Source organism: Camelus bactrianus, chromosome 20, assembly GCF_048773025.1.
Source record: "Camelus bactrianus isolate YW-2024 breed Bactrian camel chromosome 20, ASM4877302v1, whole genome shotgun sequence".
Lineage (NCBI taxonomy): Eukaryota > Metazoa > Chordata > Mammalia > Artiodactyla > Camelidae > Camelus > Camelus bactrianus.
Window position 1 is genome coordinate 37,351,233 of NC_133558.1, and position 27,585 is coordinate 37,378,817.

The 27,585-nt window shown below is 43.8% G+C and overlaps 1 protein-coding gene across 16 annotated transcripts in view; it reads right to left on the reverse strand.

Moving 5' to 3' along the window:
* The window catches only part of DST (dystonin), a 435,873-nt gene that overhangs the window by 178,819 nt on the left and 229,469 nt on the right, over positions 1-27,585 (reverse strand). For all 16 annotated transcript variants that reach the window (XM_074348964.1, XM_074348971.1, XM_074348950.1 and 13 more), the window contains one exon: positions 13,470-13,636. In XM_074348964.1, coding sequence (XP_074205065.1) covers positions 13,470-13,636 — 167 coding nt within the window. The remainder of the gene's footprint in view (positions 1-13,469; positions 13,637-27,585) is intronic.

Below are 27,585 nucleotides of genomic sequence, written 5' to 3' on the forward strand. Positions count from 1 at the left end.
GATTATATACTTCAATTAAAAAAAAAAATTTTTTTAAAGCGCACATGGAACAAGACACGTCACAGCTCCTGCATCACCTAAACACACACACACACACGGTTTGGAGGTTTCCTGAGGGCTTTTCTGTGCTGAAAACAATCTGGAAAATAGGCATAGAGTGAAAACAACATACAAGCCATAAATGACAGCTTTTCAAATAGCATAAATTACTGCTCCTCGGTTCTGAACCCTCCCTTCTTCAGCTTGCGGTGAAGTTACCAGCTGGATGTCTTATAAAATAATAACAGTAACAAAAACCACAGCAGGAATTACTATATGTTGATACCTACTGTTGCAGCAGGCAATGCACTGAGGGCTTTAAAAGCATTATCTCATTGAATCCTCTCAACAGCCCTAAGCAGTAGGGTGTGTGATCATCCTGAACTTACAGAGGGAAAAAACTGAAGCTTAAGGCGCTTACATAACTTGAACACAAAGCAGAATCTGACAAGAGGCAGTCCGTACTTGAACCCAGGTCTGTCTCCGTGCAAAGCCCGGGCAATATGCTGCATTATAAACTGAGAACTAATCAAACAGGAACATCCAAGATGAAGCTGAGAAATTAAGATAAAGCACAGAGGCATTCTGGGGAAAATGATGGTGACAGTAACGCCCATGAAGAAACACAGGAAAGTGTACGTGTGAATGTGTGTGCGCACCAGCACACTCAGAAAAATAAACCCTAAGAAATAAGACGTAGTTCCAGCTTGTTACCAAAACAGTGCTCATCGGCATATACTATACAGACGGTTCCCACACTTGGAATGGGTTTATCCAGACTGAAGAAGGCTTGGTCATCTGATTTTTAACAAGGTTCGCCCCTTCCAGCAGGTGATTCTTATCAGGGAAGTTGGCAACTAAGCCAACTTAGAAATCCTCTTGTCTCTAATAAATCTTTCATTTTCTTTCAAAATTATTAACATTTTGTATTGGGAAAAAAAATCCTCACTAACATAATTCTATATAACAAGACAAAGACATATCACAGAAACAAATATGCCTTATGCCCCCAACCAGGAGACGGGGGACCTTTTCACTCTTTTCCAGTGTTGGTTTTTATTGTTTAAATCTAGCGGTAAAGAACATATTTAGGATTGGGGGTGGCGGCAATTCATGCTGGTCTAACTCTAGAATATACTATGAAATGATGGTGTCTGGGAAAGACACTATTTTGGTAACAGATTTTTTTTTAATTAAAATCCAAACCACTTATATAAACTTTGTGATTTGAGATATTTGATCACCTGAAAGGACACTGAGCAACAATTTTCCTTCTCAATCGGACAAAAAAAAAAAGAAAAAGAAAGTAGAATGGTGGGTGCCAGGTTCTGGGGGGTAGGAGGAGTGAGGAGTTACTGTTTAATGAGCGCAGAGTTTCAGTTTTGCAAGAGGAAGAGTTCTGGAGACGCATGGTGGTGATGACGGCTGACAGCACCGTGAAGGTACTTAATACCGTGAACTGTCCTCTTAAAAATGGTTAAGATGGTAAACTTTATGCTCTGCACCATGGTCCCTCAGATTCTGAGGCAGGCTGGCTCCAGGACCCCCCTAGATCCCCAAGTCCGAGGATGCTCAAGTCCCTAACCGTCCCCACGGTACTGGTGTTTCCGTATCAGTGGATTCAACCAACCCCAGATGGACTGTGTAGTATTTTTGATCAGCTGAATCGCAGATCTGGGACCTACGGATCCCAGAGGGCCAACCATGTATTTCATGTATATTTTAAAACTTGGACAGAACTGTTAAAGACAATTGTTACATACTTGAGGGGAAAGGTGATACTGTGGTGGGAAAAAAAATGAACAGGGCTGTGATTCAGGTGTCCTATGGTTCAGTCTGAACTTGCTGTGACTTTGAACACACATCCAGACACCTGGGTCTCAGTTCCCGTTCACAAAAAATGAAAATCTGAAATCACCAAGAATCATCTAGAATTCCAGTCATCCGGAGGGAGCATCCGGAAATGGGGGGGGAGGGGAGAGTGGGCATTTGGGGGGTTGCCGCTGCCATGAGATTTGAAGAATCCACTGACTTGTCCAAGGTCTCAGTAGAGGATTCTTGTGAAAGGACGTGTGAAACTTCATATAAAGAGCCATGGACACAGGGTAATGGGGTGCTGTTAAGAAAGACACTAATAGGTACTAATAGCATCCAATAGCTGCTATACTACTGAGAAGTACCCACTGGATACCTCAACTAACATTTTTTTTAAATTTTTAATTAAAATCTTTGAATTTAAATAAGTTTTTGATTAAATTCAAAAATTTAATAAAAATTTTTCATTAAAATTTAAAATTGAATTAAATTTAACTAAAAATTTTAAATTAATTTCATTAATTTTAATCAAAACTTAAATTATTTTTAATTTTTAATTAAAAATTTTAAATTCTTGAATTTTTTTAATTAAATTTTTTTAAATTTTTGAAGTACCTATTGTCAGGTGAACAATGTAACAAAATGTAATCAGAGAAGGCATAACTTGGTGCTTTAGTATGCTAATTACAGATAATTCTCCCATCAACCAAGGAGCAGTGCATCCACTCGCTCAGTATTTAACAAGCGTCTACCACATGCAGGGCACTGAGGCGCTAAGCGCAGGGGGCTGCGCAGACAGGGAGCAAGGAGCTCAATGCTCCAAGGGGAGCTGGGAGGAAACCAGGAGAGCACGTGGTGGAAGAGCCCCACGGGGACAGATGAGGCTGGATGGATGGCAGGGAGCCCAGTGATGCCGAATCTCACGAACTTCTTCCAAGATTTTGAATGTTTTGCCAAGAACTATGGAAAACCACTGAAATGCATGAAGGAGGATTCAGAGATTAAAGGGTCAGATCCGAGGACAGAAGGAGAAGAAACTTAGAGTGGTGAAAATGCCCCCCCAGAGTCCAGGCAGAGCCCAGGGTGCCTTGCAAAAAACAGGGCAGTGGTGGGGAGAGGGGGCGGATGGGAGATACCCAGAAGGTCAAATGCACGGAGCTTAGTTTTACAGCACTGGTTCCAGGAACCAGGGCGGAGGCCTGGACGAGAGTCCACACAGAGAAGAGAGAAAGGCAAACTGGGGACCTCGAAGAACCACCCCCCGCCCCTATCCACTGTCCTGCAGAAGGGGCCAAGTCTGGAAAGGGCGCTGAGCCACAACCGCCCCAGTACCAGGAGGAAAAGTAGGGCAAAAAAAGAAAAAGAGCATTTCACCAAGAAAAGACGGTCAGCAGGGCCAAATGCTGAGCAGCAGGATGAGGCCTGGAAAACATGCCCTGGATTCATCCACATTTACCCTGAAATCACTCGTGACCCTGGCAGAAGTGGTGTGGGCGGATTACGGCAGATGGGAGTGGAGGGAAGAAATGAACACGGAGGGTGTGGACAAAACTCTTGAGACGTTCAGCCTCTGAAGAAAGAAATGATGTAAGGCAGGAGATGGGAAAAAGCGTGGTTTTTTTTTTTAATTGTGTGTTATTTTCAAATGAACTTACTCACAAAACAGAAACAGACTCACAGACATAGAGAACAAACATATGATTACCAGTGGGGAAGGGGGTGGGAGGGGATAAACTGGGAGTTCGAGATTTGCAGATACAAACTACTATATATAAAATAGATAAACAACAAGTTTCTACTGTATAGCCCAGGGAACTATATTCAATATCTTGTAGTAACCTATAAAGAGAAAGAATGTGAAAAAAGTGTATGTATGCATATGCATAACTGAAACATGATGCTGTACACCAGAAATTGACACACTGTAACTAACTATAAAAATAAATAAATGGTGTGTTGTTTTATTAATAAAGAGGCTTCAGGGTGCTTACAATCTAATGAAGAAGATCTGCGGAGAGAGAAAAGTTTACTCTAGCGAGAAGGGAAGTTTCTGAGGTAGGAGTTGAGATGCGATCTAGGACAGGAGAGGAGGGGGACTGGCCTCAGACAGGTGGACAGAGGATTCCCGCCAAGCCAGCTACGTGGATGCAGAGGAAGGTGGGTTTGCATCTTTGGTAGCAAAAAGAAAGTCTTCCCACTTGCTGGCTTCAAAACCCTCTGGAAGCAGGAGTTGAGGTCATCAGGGAGGAGGTGAAGGTGGTATGAGGGAGAGAAGGGGTGGATTAACACGTGGGGAAAGAGGCCGCTGCTCAGAGCCACGTGAGCCAGGAGCCCGCCCTGAAGTCTAACTGTCTCCGCCATGCGTCACTGCCTAGGGACAGGCACAGACCAAGCAGACACCTGGGCTCACACAGGTCGGGCTCTGCTGGAAAACTGGTATGTACTCAGCAGCAGGCAGGAAACCGAAAGGGATTTTGTGGGAGTTTAAAAAAAAAAAAAGAGAGAGAGAGAAAAGAAAAAGAAAAAAATCCACTCCATTTACTTAGAGATTAGTCTAAGCATAACCGCTGCCCTCCAGAACACAGCTCACCAACTCTGCCACTGACATCTGTGCTCAGAGAGGTCACACAGTAAGAAAATACATTCAATGTGTCTATATACGCATGGCTGGGACCACTGTGCTGTACAGCAGAAATTGACACATTGTAACTGACTGTACTTCAATTTAAAAAAAATACATTCAGATGCCTCGCTTGTCCTCTGAGGGCAGGACAGCTAGCATAACAAATTCCTGAAGATGACTCTTTGGACTAAATCATGTTCAGGCTTAGCGTAATCTTACTGTTCTTATTGGTGGAAAAAGCATCTCCCCTCGGACCCGCCCCTCAGAGAAAAAAAAAAAAGATCTGGAACGTGGTCCTCCCCTTCCCCCTGCAAATAAACCTGAACGGGAAGGAGACCCACCCACGGCTGGGTGTAGCTACTGCTTTATGTTCATATTTGGGTACATTCTGTTGGAGAAACAAAGCTAACAGCCCCAACGTAGCAACAGGCTATGAAGGTGACTTTTTCTCTCCAAACTAGATGCCTGAATTTACTTCAAACATTCTTCTGATTTTTTTTTCTACAAAGGGACTCTCAACCAGCAACAAGGCAGAACGCAAAGGCTGAGAAACACTGTAATTCACAGCAAGCTTTGTTAGCGCTTCAAAATTAGAATCTAACGCTGGACATTTTTAAAAGCTACCTAATGAATTGCGACTCTGGCTTCCCAAAGAGCAATTAACCCCATAACAGCCTCATGGACTTTAATTAAAGCACAGAGAATGGGACTGATTTTGGTAGAGGAGTAACTTCTTCAGGGCCTACATTTAAGTGAACTTATGAGAGTAAACTGTAAGTAAATCTAGGAGTTAGATACCACCCTCTCCCGCAAAAAATAAAGGGGGGGGAGGGGTGCATCAACTTATTTACTCTGGTAGAAACTATTAAACTACTGCTGTCAGAGAGTAACATGAGACTCTGAGTCTAAAAATGAGCCCAAAGAAGAGATGCTGCAACAAAACAGAGGGACCTATTAAAGAGCAGCAGATGCTGGATTCAGAGTTCAGAGTGCTCACCATCACACCATGGAGCCATATGATCCAGCCATCTCACTCCTGGGCACATATCTGGAGGGAACTCTAATTCAAAAAGACACCTGCACCCCAGTGTTCACAGCAGCACTATTTACAATAGCCAAGACATGGAAGCAACCTAAGTGTCCATCGACAGATGACTGGATAAAGAAGTTGTAGTGTGTTTATACAATGGACTACTACTCAGCCATAAAAAAGAATAAAATAATGCCGTTTGCAGCAATATGGATGGACCTGGAGATGGTTATTCTAAGTGAAGTTAGTCAGAAAGAGAAAGAAAAATACCACAGGATATCACTTATATGTGAAATCTTAAAAAAAAAAAAAGACAAATGAACTTATTTACAAAACAGAAACAGACTTGCAGATATAGAAAACAAATTTATGGTTACTGGGGAGGAAGCAGGGGAGGGACACATTGGGAGTTCAAGATTTGCAGATTCTAACTACTATATATAAAACAGATAAACAAGTTTCTACTGTAGAGCACAGGGAACTATATTCAATATCTTGTAGTAACCTGTAACGAAAAAGAATATGAAAATGAATCTATGTATGTATGTGCATGTCTGGGACATGATGCTGTACACCAGAAATTGACACAACACTGTAAACTGACTATACTTCAATAAAAAAAAAAAAACAAGCAGATATTTCCTCTCAATATTTACATGCTAAACTGCATTCCCCAGTTGCAAGGAAAAATACACAGAAAAATACTAAAAGGAGTCAGCAAATGTGGACACTAACTCACTCGCTTGGCTACAGATGGATTAAAAGCAGCCATGTGAGTTCTTCAAGATTTTAAAGTGTGAGAATGCTTAGACGCTACCCATTTATGCTCTCAGAGTTCAACCGTTTTAAGTTTATTTATTAAGGGAAATAAGGAATTTGATTCTGACTCCCAAATTGAAAAGTTTATGACTTTAAAAACAATTAAGAACCATCAGGGCCCTGCCTGCGGCCACACACACCTTACCTGGTGTGCACGCCCACATCCTCACATGCGTATACACCCTCCTACCTCTGGTTCTGCAGCCTGAGGGCAGACCAGGTTCTGGCAGAAAAGAATCACCAAAGTCAACAGTAATCTTACTTCCTGTGGGAATATTTCAAACCCTACAGGGCCTCCTCCCAGTATTAAACTAGTCCAACCCAGTTTAGCCTGTAAGGTGTGACTGAATCCAAAGTACAGGCTGAATCACCACCTCCAGGTCCTATGAAACGAACTGACTCAGACCACAGCCCTCACTCTCACCTGCCCAATGAACATCTTTGAACACTTCCTATAACAAAACGTGATGGTCTCATTAAGTTCTAATTCAGAATGCAAATAATGAACCAAATAGTCGCTACTCAGCTCCACACTCGGACAAGTGAAAAACTCCTGAAGTAAGAGAATATTTACATTCCCGCTCCTGAACACAACCTATTCCAAAAATTGTTGAGTCTTGCTTGGGGGATATATTTAAAGCATGCTTGTGCAAAGAAATGCCAGGGGCCTTAAAAGGAGATTTAATAAATGAATGAAGGGCAAGCAGAAACTAGTGAGCAGAAAGAATCTCTTCATAACAGCCTCAGCATTTCAGGCCTGACATGCTTGGTGTCTTGTCGTGTGGCCACCCCAGGCTCGCCCGGCCCCAGGGCACTGCCGCGCGGTTCTCCCTGGCCTGTGGGCGTCCATTCGTGTCCCTGCCTGTCAGATGGGCCAGTTTTCCACGCTGAGCGATGCTGGGTGCTGCTGTGTTGGAGCTTGGCTTCCATCAGTGTTCCAGGGCAGACAGCTACTTGGAGAGGCTGATAAAGTCAGACCAGCTGGGGACTGAGCTTCAGGCTGGAAATAACTTATTTCCCACAGAAGAAAAAGGTCCATTTTACCGTGACTCTGAGCACATGTCAGTGACAGCACAGAGCTCTCGGCTGAACCTCGGCTCTACCACCTGCCCCTGAAGCACGTGGACCACCTACCGCCAGGAATTTCCTTCTATATCTGTCTTACGCTTGGCGGCTTATTAGCCGACTGGTGTCTAGAGGATACTTCTAGAATCCCTTGGCTACTGGGTCTCCGTTAATTCGGTTTGATCCTCTCTTGCTTTTAAGCTCCTTACTCATCAAATGCTCGTGACATCCTTTTGATCTAAGTCCGGCAAATCCAAGTCTTCTTTGTCATTCTTTGGAATGAAAAGCAAGGTGAGGGGCAACAGTGAGGCTTATTTATGAAGATTTCTTAACCGGTGTGGTTTTCAGTGAAAAGGTTTCAATAGGCTTGAAAGACAATTTAAACACTACAAACCAAACAAGCAGAAACGAGTGCAGATACATGCACTAGTATTTCTCTTATTTGAACCCTTTGCACTGAAAACCGAACATAGCAAATGGACGTTCCTAGGAGGAACTGGGAACAGAATTTCCTAAGTCGGAATTCATATAAAACCAATGCCTTTCTCAGTGACCTATTTAAACAGAACCTATAGAAAGCATCCCCTGCAATCTCTTCCACTAAATCCTATTACTTTATCCTTCTGCCTACCCATTGCCCAACCCAGGCTCTCCATCCTCTGGAGGAAAACATGATGCACTAAAACTACAGAAAAGCTCATTTGTGAATTTCCTCTTACTGCTACTGAGTGTTTGAATGTTCTCTCATCATCCACAATTTCCCTCACTATGTGAAGTTGTTGGCGACGCTGTTTTCAGAAATGGTGGATTCTAAGTCAAACAATTAATGTGGTCCCTTGATAATTTCTTACAAGGGACCAAGATCTTAGTTGGCCGTTATATATGGTACTATTTATTGGATAGGTCAGGGGTCCCTGGAGAAAGAGAACCAGGCATGGCTTTCTTGACATAAGAGATGCCATCTTGGTTCAAGCCATTTGGGGAGCTAAGCCTGGCCACCAAGCTTGCCCTTAAACAGGTCTCAGTAATAACGATCTTAAGGGAACAGAAGAATGCAGAAACAAGACTGTTACCAGGCAAGAGAAGTAACAGCAAAGATAATACACTGTAAAGACCTCCCGTTCTGTTTCAGTGGTAAAGACTGGCCTGAAGCCTCAACCACCAGATCAACTGGAACCTAAGGGAGAATGATGCTGACCTAGAATTTCTGACTTCAATCAACTAACTAAAGCTTGGACCCTGTCAACCGCCCAAGCCCCTTCATGAATATGCACATACCCTTAGCTTAAAATTTCCCTAATTTTGTTGTTCAGGGAGATCTCTGGCCAAAATCCCCAGCGTTCTCCGTACTTGCTGCCAGTAATAAATCCTGCGTTCTCCACTCTTTGGCTTGGCTGTGTCTTTTGGCTCGACGCCCACCCAGAGGCGAGCCCAGTTTTCGGGTAACAATTTCTTAAATTCATCAAGCATTTTCATATGTCTTTGCTGAATGCCGTTGGTCTCCAAGGATGCATTACCACAACTGCTCTGGGCAACAGTTCCATTATCTGGATATCCACGCTGTCTACGGGGAATTACGCATTTATACAGAAGTTTATGAGGACTTGAGAATCCAGAGCAATCATTTCCATTATGTGAAAGGCATGTGATCTGTACTAGCTACCCTTTTGAGCCTCAGTTTAACAATTTAACAATTTGACAACTTAATAAATTATTGATCAAATGGAAACAGAGCCATCTATTTTGCAGGATTGTGGTATTTAAAAAAAAAAAAAACAACAGAAACTGACGCATGGTCAACATCCTGCAACTATTTCTTGGGCACCTGCTACGTGATGGTTTCTTTTTACCTGCATGGAACATTTTTGTTGCATAACATCTACAAATTAGTCTCATTATGTAAATTTCTCTTCATTTGCATTTCACATGATAGTTCTTTGAAGAAACAGAATTTTAGAAAATTAAGTTTCTGTGGAACTTTTAAAACAACTACATTGTTAGTAAACGGCTATTCACTGGGGTTAGCAAACACTGGCTCTGATTTCAAAAGTCATATCTGTGTGGGACACTAATAGAAATAGGCTAGACAGTCCAAATTAATGTGCTTGACTAACAGCTTTTGACAGTATTTACATTAATATGGAATCCAAAGGATGTTAGTACTCTGCCCATTTCAGGCCAATATTTCTAAATCTTTGGATAACATCATGTACATTACGTACAGACGTTATTATGTATCTCTGTATCTGCGGTTTCTGCATCCTCAGATTCAACTAACCACAGATCAGAAATATTTGGGAAAAAAATTCCAGAAAGTTCCAAAAAGCAAAACTAGAACTTGCTGTGTGCTGGCAGCTATTTACACAGCATTTACATTGCATTAGATATCAAAAGCAACCTAGAGATGACTTAAAGTACGCAGAGGATGTGTATTGGTTACATGTGAACACTGCACCATTTCACATAGGGGACTGGAGCATCCTGGCACCTTGTAACCTGCAGGGGCCAAGAACCAAACCCCATGGATACCAAGAGACAACTATACACAAAAATCTTACTAAATCACTTATCACAAATTATACTGGCTTATTCTTAAATGACAAATACTATTTTCCTTCTCATCTCCAGAGAAATCGCCCACACTCTATCCAGGGCAGATGAACTGGCCAAACAGAGGCACCACACCCCTCTTTCCATCCACTGCCCCGATCATGAGGTTATTTCTTATGAAGCCCTCACGCCTTCTTAGCAACCTTCTCAAAAAAGTCTCCCATCTGCTCAGACTTGGCGTTTGAGTAGAAACCAACCCCGTGTACCACCTCAGATAATTTTTTAATTTTAATTTCAGAGGTCAAATAAAATTCATACAACTAATAAAACTTTTTATTTTAAAAAAAACCCCAAAGCCTAGTTAAGTGGGTATCTTTCCCCAGCAAATCCAAAGACATCGCAAAATTTACGAGAGTCATTATCAAGTAAAAACAACTGTTCAATGAAACACTGCTCTCTAACATGTGATTATTACTGTCCAATGGCCAGAAATCTGCTTACAAGGATTTCTCAGTCGTTCACAACTTTGCCTCTTTCGTCTTTAGAGTAAACCAAGGCATTCAATCACGAAAACTATGCGGAGTTGAGTGCCATCTGTTTAATTATTGCACACACTAGGAAAAAAGTAGTCAATTGTTTTTTTAAGTAAAAAGGAAGGTCCAAGGACTTTAAAAGAAAAAAAAAAAATACAGTTCTACAGATGAAAGGTTTCTTCTAATAAAAGAAACCATAGTAAAAGAAAGAAAGAAAGCAAGAAAAGAAACCACAGTAATATTTTTGGCACAAGACAATTTTACAAAACTTCAGCAAGGAAAAAATCTTTTAAGTATTTAAACCTGCTATTCAGTATTTTTACATGAATTCTAACAGAGGAAAAGCAAATCACTAGGAAATCAAAGTTCCAAGTTAACGCTAAACAACCTCCTAAAACGATCTCTCTGCCCAAAGAAAAGTTCAAGACAAATAACATTCGCAAGATCCAAATCCTCCCCTAAAGTGACGTGAGCTCTGTGACTAAATTAAACAGGAAATTTTAGGATCTTTGACACAGCAGTGACCCATTTAAGTACTTCGGAGAAAAACACACAGCAGGAATATACCAATTTGTACTCTTAATCCTTCCTGAGTATTGAAGAGGCAACGCCTAGAGAGCATGGTTTTTAAGAGACAGTGATTTTAGAAGGACAGCCGGCTTCTAAATGTTTTGCTTCTACCTAGAAAACTTCAAAAGGAGAGATCAGGGCACACCTTCAAAATGCATCACGGCACCAGCCCTTCGGTTTAACCATCCAAACACTGTCATTCAAAGGCTAAGGTTTCATCATTCTGGGTATCAAATGTGTCCAGCCTTCTGAGGGCTTGGGTTTTAGAAAGCCACGTGGGAAGAGCAGTGCGACCATCACGATGTCTGTACCAGGAAACCCTCCCAGCAGTGAGTCACTCAAGGGAAGCTGGCACCTTATTCTGGACAAGTGGAGGCGAGTCGATCCTGGTTTTCCTAATTTTTGTCTTTTTTTTTGGAAGTATAATCAGTTACAATGTGTCAGTTTCTGCTGTACAGCAGCATGTCCCAGTCATGCATGTACATACATGTATTCATTTTCATATTCTTTTTCATTGAAGGTTATTACAGGATATTGAATATAGTTCCCTGTGTCCTGATTTTTCTTTTTAACTCAGCAGCCTACACCTACTTCTACGGAATGCTGTTCTGTAAAGGAAGCAGATTATTACAATGTTTACAGGGGGCACGGGTGTGGACACGTGGGAGGCTCATTATAGGTTTCTAGGTGTCAAAGTCTCCAAAATAAAAAAAAAAAGAGGGAGAGAAGGGGAGGAGGCAGGGGAGAGAAACGAAAGGAAGAAAGGGAGAGAATAGGGGAGACGGGGTTTCCAGGCAAACAGACTGAATGAGACCTTAGCTCTGCACCTTGGCAAACCTGAGGTTCCCCACTTGCAAAGGTGGGTAACAGCAGCTCCTGCTCTAAGGGTCTCTGGGAGACGTGAAGGAGGTAACGCAACAGAAGGCCCTTAACAGAATGCCTCACATGCAGAAAGTTGTCAAAATATTAACTATCCCAGTGACTATCATTTTTGTCATAATCGAATACGTCTGTCAGTACGAGGCCTCTATTTACAAAGAGGTCCAGTTCTTCAACAACATGATACAATCTTTGCAAAACTAAGATAAATCACTGAGATCAAGAAATACATTGTTTCAGCCACTATATATAAACACAGATTAAAAAACACAAATTTCTTCTCTATAGCACAGAGAACTATATTCAGTATTTTGTAATAACCTTTAATGAAAAGGAATATGAAAACAAATACATGCATGCATATGCATGACTGGGACACTGTGCTGTACACCAGAAACTGACACATTGTAACTGACTGTACTTCAATGAAAAATATTTTTTCAAAAAGAAATACTTCGTTTCCAACCAAGATTTTCTGGGGATTTAGCTTCTTCTAAGGCAACAGGAGCGTGGACTCAGCAGCCAAGTGCTGGGGTTTGAATCCCAAGTCTGCCACTTGCTGGCTGGGTGACTTTAAGCAAGTGTTTACTCTGGTTTCATTTCTATCTGTAACCAGTGGAGGACAAGATTCCCTTATGGATGCTGTGAGGGTTAAATGAATTAATACATGTAAACTGCTTAGGACAGTAAGTGCTGTGTGAGTGTTAACTGGAGAGCTCATGGTTATCAGTTCTTACTGGGAAACTGTTTGCCACCCCAAACTTGGCCACTGTTAAACCCGGCTACTCACTAGAGTAACTAGGCAAGGGGGCTATGATTTGGAAGCTTGTGAGCTGAGTCTGAACTAAATCCTGACCTCACTAACCATCAAAGCTCCCTAGATATAATCTTGGTCCCCTCCTGGTAGAGTGTGTATCGGAGTTTACTGTCTGCTAAGTCACCGGCAAAATCCAAAGACGTACCATAGCTCTGTGTGTCTGATTTTTTAAAACATTTTTGTTTGTTTGTTTTGTTTTGATTTGGGGGGGGGGTAATTACATTTATTTATTTATTTTAATGGAGGCACTGGGGATTGAACCCAGGACCTCATGCATGCTACACACGCACTCTACCACCGAGCTATACCCTCCCCTCGTAGTGATTTTTTTTAATCGAACGTTTTATTATAAAATCACTGTAAATTTATAGGCAGTTGTAAGGAATAATACAGAGCAATCCTGTGTAGCCCTACCCAGTTCCCTCAAGACAGGAGGGAAGCAGGCAGGGCACAACCATGGAAGGAATGACACAGCCACTGAAGACAGGATGCAAACTGGTTGGAGCCAAGATGGAGGAAGGTCCAACTCCCAGTAGACCTGGAGGCCCAGGGTGGCGGAAGGCTCGACTTCCGGTCGATTTTCTTTTTACTTGTCTGTATTTGTTAATGTTCTGCCTTCCACATGCATTGCTTTTATAATAATAATAATAGCTTATTTTTAAATTTAGAAATGAAAGAAACACTTCTCATATTTGTCTAAGGAAAAAAAACATAACACCAAGTCCATACCTGTATTTATGAATGATGGCATTAAATAGTTTTCCATCTCTCCAGCAGGTAGTGAAATTCTCACACCGAATGCCCGCATAACCCTCTGTTGCCTGCTGGGTCCACAGTAACAGTCTCTCTTTCGCGGACATGTCCTCCGACTCTCCAGTAACATGGATATCAGATATCTGAACGTAATAACAGAAAAGGTTAAACCATTAGGAAGGAAGGAAGCTAAGGCAGATTAAGAACCTACTACGTGCCAAGCACTTTACAAGTGCTATTGTATTCCGTCCTTGTTGTAAGCCGAGTATATGTTCCCCATTTCTCATACAGGGGAAGTGAGTTTCAAAGAGGTTAATAGATTGAAAAGTCAGATTTAACCCAAGCATCTCAGTTTTTTTTCATATCGAAACATCCCAACACTGAAAGTTCCACATTCCTCTTTACTAATCAGATCTGTTAAAACAACTTAAGCGAATGTTTTACCACGTTCAAATGGATCAAAGTAGAGCCTACAAAGTGATCCTACGTTACTGCCCGCAGAGCAGAACTGGACCCAACAGGTGTTCTGCGTAAAGAACAAAGAAGGAAAACACATCTCTCCAGTGAACCACATTACAGAGCTGTTTGGCCTAAAGTCTAATTTTCTCATGAGTCCTCGCTCATCTTACGCAACATGAACCCTCCAGAAAATGACTTCCCTCTATACTTTGTATTCACTAATTTTTTGAAAAGTCTCTTCCATCAAATGATAATAAAACAGGTCACCAGTTCACACGACTTGCGTTTTCTCAAGCAGCCCTTTGGCAAGGGCCCTACTTAACCTGGATGATGGCATGAAGACCCAGTGGCCCTGGCAGGCCCCCACAGAGATTCCCAAACTGGGACTCACACCGACGGACAGCCGCTCCCTCAATCAGCATAGGCTACAAAGCCCTGTTGAGGGCCAGCGGGGGGCCAGCCAGGGTCAGGAGGAGCAAACAGAGCCAGGAAGCCAGGCGCAGGGAGGGGCTCAACCTGCAGCAGGAAAAAAAAATCCCTGAAGTCACAACACTGGTCTCACAGCTTTGAACGCGTCACTTCACATCTGTGAGTCAGCATCCTTATCTACCAAGGAGGAGGCAGGAGGCAGAAGCAGATAACATTTAAGACTCTTTTCAGAGAATATGAAAATGAATCTATGTATGTATATGCATGACTGGGACACTGTGCTGTACACCAGAAACTGACACATTGTAACTGACTGTACTTCAATTTTTAAAAATTGGGGGGAAAAAAGACTCTTTTCAGTCTGAAGTCTGAGAGACTGAGAGACTATAAATACAACATGGAAGGCAGAGGTCCAAACAGGCAGTCAAGCAACTGAAAGTAGAAAACTTCAAAATCCAGACTAAAGAAAGCCTTTACGCTGGGCGATGCTGGGCTCAAGCAGGAAGCCCTTTACTCCTACTGCGGCCACAGGAGCCAGAGGCCCGCCAACCCGGGGACCTGCAGCAGGGACGAGCAGCAGTTAAGTCCACACCAGACCCACCAGCCCTGACAGCAACCCCTGGGGGGCGGGGACACAGGCCCACCAGCCTCTCTCCATCCAGTACTGGGCAGGGCAGCCCTGCCATGGGAGCTCCCCTCCCAGCCACAGCCATAGATGGCCAGGATTTGAAAGTGGAACAGTGTTTCATGCACCTCAATTTTCACAGCAGCACTATTTACAACAGCCAAGACACGGAAACAACCTAAATGTCCATCGACAGATGACTGCATAAATAAGTTGTGGTATTATACACACACACACACACACACACACACACACACAATGGACTACTACTCAGCCATAAAAAATAATGAAATGATGCCATTTGCAGCAACATGGATGTCCCTAGAGATTGTCATTCTAAGTCAAGCAGGCCAGAAAGAGAAAGAAAAATTTCATACGGTATCACTTATATGTAGAATCTTAAAAAAAGGACACAAATGAACTTATTTACAAACAGAAATAGAGTCACAGACATAGAGAACACACTTACAGTTACCAGCAGGGAAAGGGGGTGGGAAGGGATAAACTGGGGGTCTGAAATTCGCACCTCTTGGGGAGTGAAGGAAATGTGAGCTATCTTGACTGTGGTGGTGGTTTCGTGGGCGTATACATCTACCAAAGTTCATCCAATTGTACATCTGAAGTATGTATAGTTCACTGTACAGGAACCATACAACAATAAAGGTGCTAAAGAAAGAAAGAAAGAAAGTGGAGCGGTGTCTCAAAGCAGTATCTCTCCTAGGAATCTGTCCTAATCTCCACGGCACAGGAAAGAACTGTGTGTGTAAACATGTTATATACAATATATGTGTAAAGGATCTCTCTCTCTCTCTTTTTTCAACATGGGGGAAGAAAAGAGCAGAAAACTACCCAACTTCCAGCTGATAGTCTAGCCTAGAATCACACTGCCAAGCCTCTCTGGCGCATCCCGGGAGTCCAAACCCCATCTCTCCCACCACCTCCATGTTCAGGTTAGTCACCTGCCCCAGGACTACGCTCTCGTCTGTAAAACTGGGTTGACAACAGTTATCACTGTGTTGTGAAAATTCAACAACACGGACCCAGAGTCATGCCTGGCACATGGTAAGTACGCGCTCAATTTGTTGGCCATTTTATTGCTGTGGTGGTTAGTACTCTTTTTGACAAAAGGAGAAGCAAAAAACTTGGCTTTATTAGTCTTCTGATTCTCTTAGGAAAAGGAGTGAAAGATAAGGTTTTTAAATTTGCTGCCTCCAGCGAACTGAAATCTTGGCAAGCCAGGTTCCGAGAAACCAGTCAAGGAGACTGCAAATGAAAAGCTGAACCCCTAGGTAAAATTTCACAACAGCTTTGACAGATTATAAAAATCAGTTGCCTCTGGAAACTCTGAGGACGCTGGATGAAGCTATGTGGGTGGTATTTACAGCTAAATAAAGAGGATGATAGCTGGGCAGAGGTGGGGACTGGTTTCTGCCGGGTCAAGAACATTCCACACTAGTCCAGTCACAAAGGTGGCTCCTATTGACAAAGGAAGCCAGCTCATTTTGACCAAAGGTAAGTTTAATAGGATGCAGTACAGCCCAGCACACCAGGGGAAGGATATTAAGGAAGAAGAGTTTAGAGGTCTGAAAATGGCTACATACCAACCAGGAGAAAATAATATTCTTTTTTTTTTAGGGGGTGGGTAATTAGGTTTATTTATTTAGTCACTTTTTTAATAGAGGTAATGGGGATTGAACCCAGGACCTCGTGCATGCTAAGCATGCATTCTACCACTGAGCTATACCCTCCCCCTAGAAAATAATACATTCTTACTAAATAAGTCCCCAGAAGTGGAATTTCAGAACGTTACTCTCACACACACTATAGGAGACCATTAGGCATGGATACGCTATTTTAAAGGCTATCATTTTAAAGTGTGTATTCAAACCTGTTAGGAACCAAACTTCAACATCTCAAAGACAGGTAACAAGTTAACTCCTTCAGCTTCTCCTGTGATTTCCAATTATTTGAGTATTACCCCCACGTGGAAATCAAGGCATTTTTAGATACAGTGTTACCATCAGCCACTATCTATATGAGTATGTCAAACTTTTTGTGATACAGTGACACCAAAAATAAAACTAAAATCAAACGCTAAGCACTGTGAGTCTGCAGCTGTCACTCAAGACTCCTATGGTAAAATGTGAGCATTCAGCAAAGTAGCATGAAGCCTCCACCCATGGCAGGCCAGGTCAGATTCTGGGAGGTAAGCAAGACTCCTCCCTTCAAATCCTGGAGGCACACAGAGATCAGAGAAGGTGTCAATTCTGCTGCCCGGGTTTAAATCCCACGTCCAACAATTAACGGGATTATGACCCAAGAGCGACTCACATTGTCTCTCCAAAATCCATTTTGCTCATCTGTAAAACTTAAATGATGACGTCATAATGTCTACATCCACATCTGTAATGGAGTATTACTCAGTCATAAAAAGAGGGAACTACTGACACAGGCAACAACTTGGATAAATGTCCAGGAACTTTTGTTGAGTGAGGAAAGTCAATCTTAGAGGTTATATATGCTTCTATGTATATATCATTCTGGAAATGACAGAATTACAGAAATGGGTAACAGATGGTTGCCAGGGGTTATGGTGAGAATGGGGGTGGGAGGGAGGTGGATGTGGCTACAAAAGGGCACCTTGACATGACTCGTGGTCATCTTGTGGTGACGGAAGTGACTTCTGTCTTTACTGTATCAATGTCAGTACTGTATCCATGTTGTGACATTGTTCCGTGATCTGGAAGGTGTTAGTTACCATCGAGGGGAAATTGCATAAAGTATAGACAGGATATCTCTGCATTATTTCTTGGGTTTTTTTTCTTGTTTTTTCTTTTTCTTTTTTCTTCTCCTTTTTTTTCTTCTTTTTTCTTTTCTTTGCTTTTTCTTTTGTTTTTTCTTTTTTTTTTTTTTTAATGGCGGTACTGGGGATTGAACCCAGGACCTCATGCATGCTAAACATGCACTCTACCACTGAGCTATCCCCTCTCCCCACCGCTTTATTTCTTGTAACTGAGTGTAAATCTACAACCATCTCCAAATAATAAACATCTAAATAAAATAAATAAGTAAATGTCTACCTCCCCGAGCGGTTCTAAAGATTGGATAAAATAATTCCCAGCAAGGGCTTAGCACAGTGCGCGGCAGGCAGAAAATCCCTACAACAAATACTAGCTTCTTCCACTGCAGTTTCATTAGCAGGATCTGCAGCTTTCAGCCTCCTCCCGACAATCCGTCAGCAAGCATCAAACACAAACAAAATGCTTTCAACCCGAGTTCCTTTCAGAAACTCGAAGCCCTCATTCCTCTCATCCAGGTCACTGCTGGCTGCCACCCAAGGGCAAGTTCTTCCTGCCACTGAGCCTCTCTGGCCGCATTTCATTTCTGCTTCAGCTCTCCTGACCCAGCTGACCTCCACTCCCAACTTTCCAGAAGGATCTATTCCATGGGAAACAAAGTCTCCTCCCCCTTCAAGACCGTGCGTGCACTGCATCTACCTTTATAATGAAGCAGGTCTCCCCACTGCATTAACCCAAGCCCCAGACACCACTAGGCCCACAGGCAGGGCAAGAGTTTTCTAACTCCCCCAATGATGCAAAACCAGTCGTTTTCACACCTCTACCCCAGGGGACAAAGACGCGTTTCCACCTGGCAGGCCATCTTGGGGGCCACCTTCTTCACCTTCTCAAAATGATGCCCACATTCCCCAAAGGTCAGACACCAGGCAGAGTGCATGCACCCGGCTCCATCCAGCACCCCATCCTCACCCCACCCTTTGTCTTCTCTCCACTTGGACCGTTGGCGCATCCTGCATCTCATAGCCTGGAACCAGACCGAGCCCACCTCGGGGACTTAACCTCCGACAGCAGGGTCCTGTTCTTCTAGTACGTGCTTTCCCTGCCTCCACCTAAACCAACGGGCAGGCCCGTCGACAGCTCACGTTCCTCGAGTGGCCCAGCTGTGCCCCAGTCTTTGAGCCTGGCTGTATCTCCACCTCCTCCTCTATCCGCTCGGTTCCGCGCAACCCATCACTTGGATACCCTCAGCTCCCTCACACCCTGTCCTGACGCTGCCACCACTCAGCCAAACCGCAACCTGATCATGGCCGCGGTACGCCGTCTCCACCCTTGCCCGCGGTAAAAACTGGTGTAGAGAAAGCCGCACCAGCCATGGACCACTGCCTCCGTGAGCCCCAGGTCTGATCCGGCCCGGCTCTCCAAGCGCCCCGGCCATCCTCCTCCGTGTCCTGGACGGCTGGGTGTCTGTCCCTCCCAGTCTCTCCGTCAGTGCTTCAGCACTTGCTGAAACTCCTACCCCACCACCTCTTCTTCCACGTTCAGCATCACTTTCGCGTCTCCTTCTTTACAGAGAGAACATCACACGCTGTTGGCCGTGAACCAGGCTTCCGCTCCTGTGACACCCCCCCCACCTCCTGGGGGTCTCGCTATCAGTTCACCCCCTCATCTGGGTCTTTGCTCTCAGTATGTAAAACTGCCCGAGTCTCTTCCACCCTAAAACAAATTAAAATAAATTACTTCCATCAACTCCCTTCCTTCCGCACTTATCACCGTCTCTCTCTCTCCTCTGTGAAGCAACTGGAAAAAAACAGTCCGTAATTTTTCATCTTCATGATCTTTACGCCTCACGCTGTTGAGACTTCGCTCCAATGCCAGTCCCTCCACGAAAACGAAGGAGGTGACCAGACAAAAGGGAAGAGCTCTTGCTCTATGCTCCGTTTTCCCAATAAGGACGGAAATCAGATCGTTTGTGGAACGTAACAGAGGAACGGGTTCAGGAGGAGACCGGGCACTGAACCATGTCGTGGGGGTCAGCTGTCACCTCCCCGTTACAGTCTCACTAACTCAAGGACACTCACGAGTGTCTGCCTGCACCACTGCTAGGCTGGGTCACAGCCCATCCTCACGGAGCTTCCAGTCCAGTGACAGAAAGACAACGTGGACAAGGAGTCCAGCCCCTCCAGTTTGAACCTGATCTCGCTGAGGCATGCGTCCCTGGGGGTCACTCCTCCCTGACTCTCCTGCCGTCCTGGCCAGCCCCCCGCTGCCCACCCTTTAATGCCGCTCCCGGGGCTCCGCCCCCAGCCCTCCTTTCTCGCTTTCCCAGGGATAATCGCAGCTCCTGCCCTGGCTCTGACCACCCCCTTCACACTGCAGACTCCCAGATCCTGACCTCCCACCCACACCTTCCCCAAAACTCAAGATCTGTAACTTCCAACTCCCTAGCAAATATCTCTGTTGAAATTGTGAAACTAACCACTGACAAAGCATTTAGTCAGACGTTGTGCAGAGCACTTCACGCGTATGCCCTCTTACCATCCTCACAACGTGAATCTCATTTTATAAACGTGAGAGAGGCACAGAGTGGCCACACGCCTCGCTCAAGTTCACACACCACTACTGACAGGTAAAGGAGAACTTGAACTTGAACCTACAGGCTTCAGGGCTGCTACCCTTAACAACCTTGCGGCATCTCACCATCTCTTCAAGCTGACTTTCTCTGGCCCCAGCCCATGCTTCCTTCCGTATTCCTAGCCCAGAGAAAGGCCCCACCTTCACCCAGCTGCCCCCAAATCAAAGGTCTGATCTGAAGTCACCCTTGATGCCTCTTCCCCGCCTGCACCTGCATCCAGTGGGTCCCACCACCCCAAGCAGCCACATCTCTCTTCCCTCCCCTTCCACACCCCCTCTAAAAACTCCTCATGCCCAGCCACACGGCTTCTACCTCCTGTCCCTGCAGAACACCCTCCCTGCTCCGTCTGCCCCTCCACTCCCCCTTCTCCTGGAGAAGCCTCGCTGACTCCACCTCCAGGGTCTGCGTGAGATGTTCCATCATCCCCAGTGCTTGCGGCGCACGTGCGTCCTGTTACGACAACAGCACATCTGCACATCACTATTACCTGTCGGTGTGTCCCATTCTCCCTCTAAGAGGCGCAAATATATTCAAAAGAACAGGGTCTTAAAGACACCTGCACCCCCATGTTCACAGCAGCACTATTTACAACAGCCAAGACACAGAAACAACTTACATGTCCATCAACAGAGGACTGGATAAAGAAGCTGTGATACATATATAAATGGAATGCTACTCAGCCATAAAAATAATAAAATAATGCCATTTGCAGCAACATGGATGGACCTGGAGAATGTCATTCTAAGTGAAGTAAGCCAGAAAGAGAAAGAACAATACTATATGATATCATTTATATATGGAATCTTAAAAAAAAAAAAAAGCCAAATGGACTTACTTACAAAACAGAAACAGATTCACAGACACAGAAAACAAACTTATGGTTACTGGGGGGGGGGGGAAGGGAGTGGGAAGGGATAAATTGGGAGTTCAAGATTTTCAGATACTAATATATATAAAATAGATAAACAAGTTTGTACTGTAGAGCACATGGAACCATATTCAGTATCTTGTAGTAACTTACGGTGAAAAAGAATATGAAAACGAATATATGTCTGCTCCTGTATGACTGAAACATCGTGCTGTGCACCAGAAATTGACGTAACATTGTAAACTGACTATACTTCAATAAAAATATATTTAAATTTTTTAAAAATTAAAAATTAAAACCTAAACACACAAAAATAAAAGGGTCTTGGTCCTCTCAGTACTAACGGTGCCCACCTCAGCTGGCGCCTGGCACATACTAGACGCTCAGTAAATGCCCAGTGAACCCAGGACTCCATGACTGAGCTGGGCACTCTGGGAACCTGCGTTAACTCACCAGACCATCAGGACATCCACATTCCTTCCTCTTTACCGTACACGCCAGGGTCCCACACGGGGAGGAGAGGCTTATTGACCTGCGCTGGACATGCGGTCCCCGACCAGCAAAACTGCCCCACTCCTAAAAGCAGGTGTGTGTCTGCTTCCTATTTACACAATAGAAATGATATACCTGACCACACTTCTCAAAAATTTATTTTGGCAATGTGTTAAAAGAACAAATATCTAGCATTAGTTCCCCCAAGTCCAAGGAGAGGGTGATGGGAGGAGGTCGACACACTTGAATTAAGACGCCTCCGTGTCGTAAGTCCAGTGCACACCCATGTCAGTCTCAACAGTATCTTTTAAGACACCATCGCAATGGGTCTAAAGTGATACCTCAGGAAAGCTTCCACCCTCCTCCAGAACTGAGTCTCGCTGTCAGAAACCTGAGGTTCGTATGAACTGTAACGTCTTGGTCTGCAACTCAAGAGCTTCCAAGTCTACTGATATTCAAAAAAATTCTTGTGGCTTATTTTAACTTTTCAACTGAACAGGCGACTTCACTGACCTTTTTTCAGGCTTAGCTGCTTTAAATGTGAAATACCAGTTAGCAGTGGATCACAGACGCTGCTTCAAGTTTACTTTTTTTTTTTTTTTTTGCTTTCAATTTACTTTTATTATCAGATACAACTCATTCCACTCCCGTAAGAAGATGGTAATTGGGTTAAAGGAAATTAGCAAACGCCCACGCTTGGCATACTCTTTGCTACACAGACAGACAACGCACAGGCCAAATCTTTATTCTGCTTGAGTTGCCAGGGTCTAATGTCCTTTCCTCCCCAAAGAGTAAAACATGGAACCTAGGGGTCCCACCATACAAGGTGGACAAGAAATGGCCCCGAGAATAAAGAGGCCACCATTTCTGTTTGTCTTTTCACTCCATGTAAGCAAGACCAAAAACTGGAATTTAAATAAAAGGAGGGGGGAGGGTATAGCTCGGTGGTAGAGTGTGCGCTGACCAGGCACAAGGTCCTGGGTTCAATCCCCAGCACCTCCATCATAGACAAACAAACAAACAGACCTAATTACACCCCCCAAAATACATAAATAAATAAATAAAAATAGTAATAAATACACTTTAAAAAACTGGAATAAAAAAAACTGAAAACAAACAAAAAATTGCTACCAACAGCAAAAGCCCTCACAGCCTTTCCTCCATTCGCCTCTCTGCCCACGGCCCCTCCAGCCTCACGCACAACTCTGCTGCCCCCGCTCCTCGCTCTTGGCCGAGCTGGGACAGCATCCTCTGATGGAAACCCTAAGAACTGGAACTGGAAACTGGAAGAAGAGGGTGCAGGGGCTGCGGGAGAGGCTGGCGGTGGGGGCGCGGGGACTGGCTATTGGATTCCAACACAGGAAACTTCAATTCCTGACCCCAGTGGACATTGCCAGACCCAGGCCTGCTCTCGGTGAATCAAAGATGAGCTAGTTTCACTGGGCAGCCCTGACCGCGTGCCTCAGAGAGCCTCCAGGGCCACAGGCTCAGCACACCGCTGAAGAACACAGTAAATTCCCACAAACAAGCAGATCACTGGGCTTCTGCAATCTGGGAGCCGAAGACACCAGCGCTGGAACTCAAAGCCTAAAAGGATGAGTTGCTCCAAGTCTTCTTAAACGGCCTCACGAGTGCCGAGTTGTCCTGCCAAATACATGCTCACCTGCGAGGGTCCCACAAACCTGGGGGAAAAGTTCCCAACACCAGGGGTGCGTTAGCTGCCCCAAGCCTGTCCTCAAGGGAGAAGAGGGTCTTCTAAGAGCCCCGTTTCCTCCCTTTCCCCACTACCAACGACTGAGATGAAGAAACCATTATCTTTACTCTGGACCACTTCCTCTAGTCTCCGGTGTCAACACCAACATCTTTTAAGACACAGTTACATGGGGGAAGGGGGTGGGGAATACAGCTCAAGTGGTAGAGCGCATGCCTAGCATGCACGAGGTCCTGGGTTCAATCCCCAGTGCCTCCTCCAAATATAAATAAATAAGTAAACATAATTACCTCTGCCTCATAAAACAAGCAAAAAAGTTAAAAAAAAAAAAAGTCTTAAAAAAAAAGACACAGGACAGACCTAGAATAACATGGGGCTCGGGAGAGCTCCCCCCTTCTTCTGGAACGAAGCCTCCGTGTCTGGACTAGTGACAGTCTCCTGGCTAGTCTCGCCGCACGGAGGCATGCCCTCCGCTCCCCTCCCGACTCAGCTGCTCCTTACTCCGCAGACACACAACTCCAGTTCAGTCTCGGCTGGTGGGTCCAGACTCGAGCCACTCTCTTTCTAGTCCACGATCAAACCACGTGGACTTCAAACCATGTGGACAAACCACGTGGACCACACACGCCCTCTCTCCTAGGGTCCTCTCTCCAAGCTCCTTCTCCCCTTGAAACATTCTCTCTCTACTCTGTCCAACGGGCACAGGCTAGATGCTCAGTAATTATCTGCTGAATAAGGGGCAGGAGGGAGGGAGGGAGAGAGGACGGAAGGAAAGGAAGAAGGAAGGGAGGGAGGATGGAAGGAAGGAAGGGAAGGGAAGGAAAGAAGGAAGGGTGGGAGGGAGAGAGGAAGGATGGAAGGGAGGGAGAGAGGAAGGATGGAAGGGAGGGAGGGATGGAGGGAGAGAGAGAGGACCAGAATCACATGTCATGTTTTCACTGGTATGAATGAGTTTTAACCTCTCATGTAAACCTTGTCATCTTAGAAAGTCAATCATTTCCAAGAACCTCACCATCCGATAATCACAGGACACCTGGACCACCGCACAGAAGTGCCCAGCAGAGACTCCTCAGTGAGAGCCCAACATTACCTAAGCTTCATCGGAATAATTTTTGTAAAACAATTTCATAAACCTGACACAGTACATGAGCCTTGAAATGTCCTTCCAGCAAAAGGAGACAAGCCCACGCGAATCCATCTCAGAGCGCACTGTGATTTCATTCACTGCCGACAGCAGGGTGACCCGCTCACTGCTCAGTGAATTGCAAATGCCTCACTGCGCCGGGGGGAGCTGAGGCTGCAAACCGGAAAGTCCTCTGAGCAAAGCCAATGCCACCAGACCACTGGGTGACAGCGACACTCTGTTTTTACAGATGTGGTCACAGTTCTGGCATGCAGGGAGTCCACAACGACTGCCAGCTTCCACCGATGAGTCACACGCTCCCTAAGAGGTGACTCACATTTGCATTTTATTTCCTCCTATGCCAGGCAAGCAATGCAACTTTTAAAAAATTTCTAAATAACAGTAACTTATGGAAAAGATTAAAACGTCTCATTAAATTGACTATTTGAATAATCTGTTGTACGACTGCAAAAGGCAACATCTTTGAAGTGAAGAAAACAAAAGAAATTCAGCTTGGAGAGGCTAGAATTCATCAAATTGTAGGGAAAAAAATTTAAGCCTCTCAACTTAGGAGTTCCTATTCCTGAGTCCTTTTTTCTCTGCCACATCTACAGCAACTCCCTACAATAATTTTGGAAGAAATTTTTTTTAAACACTTTTATTGTGGTATGATTCCTGTACAATAAACTACACATATTTCAGATGTACAATCTGATGAATCTGGATAGATGTATATACACCCAGGAAAGCACCGCCACGGTCAAGACAGCTAACGTTTCCATCACGCCCCAAGTGGTGCAAATTTCGAACTCCCCATTTATCCCTTCCCACTTCTGGGCATATATCTGGAGAAAATTATAATTCAAAAAGACATGCACCCCAATGTTCACAGCAGCACTATTTACAACAGCCAAGACACGGAAACAACCTAGTGTCCATCAACAGATGACTGGATAAAGAAGTTATGGTATATTTATACAATGGAATACTACTCGGCCACTAAAAATAATAAAATAATGCCATTTGCAGCAACATGGATGGACCTGGAGATCATCATTCTAAGTGAATTAAGCCAGAAAGAGAAAAATACCCTATAGTATCACTTTCATGTGGAATCTTTAAAAAAAAAAAAAGGACACAAATAAACTTAACTACAAAACAGAAACAGACTCAGAGACATAGAAAACAAACTTATGGTTACCAGAGGGGGAAGGGGGTGGGAAGGGATAAATCGGGAGTTCAGAAGAGTTTTATCTCTCAGTGAATCAGCTCATTTTACAGATGCAAAAACTGATTTAAGGGACACACAGGCTATGGAAGTAGCAGCCTGTCCAACAAGCTTCCTTGCAGAACACAAAACCCCTACTGTCCCAAGGGTTAGTGTTATCAAAGGAATTTCAATTCCTTCATATATTTTTGTCGAAATAAACAGAAGAGTTTATACTCTAGTTCTGGAGGGTTTTTTTGAGGTGGGTGGAGGTAATTAGGTTTATTTACTGACTTATTTTTAACACCTTTATTGTAGTATAATTTCTATACAGTAAACTACATATATTTCAGATGTACAATTTGGTGAATTTTGATAGATGTATGTACCTATGAAACCACTACCACAATCAAGATACCTGACATTTCCATCATTATTTTATTTTACAACTTTTATTTATTTTTAATGGAGGGACTGGGGATTGAACCCAGGACCTGGAGGGTAGTGACCTGACCCCACCACCAACTACGCCTCTGTTTCCTCTCACCGAGATGTTGAAAAACTAAGTGGATGTGCACACAGGGCTCAGGACGGCGCCTGCCCCACGGGGAGTGGAGGCACCTGCACTGGGGCAAGGATTCGTGCTTAAACTCTTTGGCTCATTCTTCTTGACACTGCAGTCAGACAAAAAGCAAATCCCATACTGAATCTGTCAAAACAGACAACTATTTCCAAGCCAGGATGTTTGCATCCAAAGACAATCTCGTCAAGGATGTTTTAACTATTTTGGCAGAAACAAATGTAATCAACAGATTTTTAGTGGCTGCTTCCAAGTTTCAAAAACGTGTGAAAATGCTCCACACAATATTTCTTAACTGCAAAGATAGCATGCGGATTTTGAAAATTCTATGCTGTTAAAAAAAATCGCTCCCCTAAAAGCAAAGTTCAATAGAGTTTTAAACGCAAAAAAAGTTGATGAAGTTGTGCTAATTTCTAACTTGATGGCTATCTTTAGCAAATGCTCACTTATTTATTCAGATACCAGGGTAAACTAACATAGGTACAATTATTTCCCTTGCACAGCAAAGGATTTTAAACTTCTGCACATCCTTCCTTTACCTGAAAAGATAGAGTCGTCCAAATGCTGATAGCCAAATTCTACACAACAATTTTACAACTAAAGTTTCACAAACTGTTTACGACATCCAAACGATGACTAAAATTTTTTTAAAAATCAGTAAATGCATTTTCACTAAAAAAAAGATGAAATGGTTCGGAAAGAATGAGTTAATGAGTCAACAGTAAACCAAATGACCTTTGCTCTCAAGATCTGCAGAGCCAAGCTACCCCAGAAAACCAGGAACATTTAGATTTTATCCTAGTCCTTGAATTCCAAGTAAGATTCTGTAGCCTAAGAGTCATAGAAGACTTGGTTAAAGAAAAAAATATTGAATAAATATTACAATTCAGTGAGGTTGAATGTTATCATATCATCTAACATTGTGAGATGGTTCTCAATTATTTTAAGTTTTTATAACATGAAACTCAATTAATGAAAATATCCAGCCCTTCAACACTCAGGTACTGACAATGGAATTTGTACAATATTTACATTCCTCCCCCAGCCTTCCCTCCTTGGCTTCTCTCCTTTACGTCCCTGCCCCCTTCACTGCAATTCTCCAAAGGATGAAAAGGAACATGAAACAGGTCAGTTTCAGGAGTTAACATGGCAACATGAGGCAGCAGGA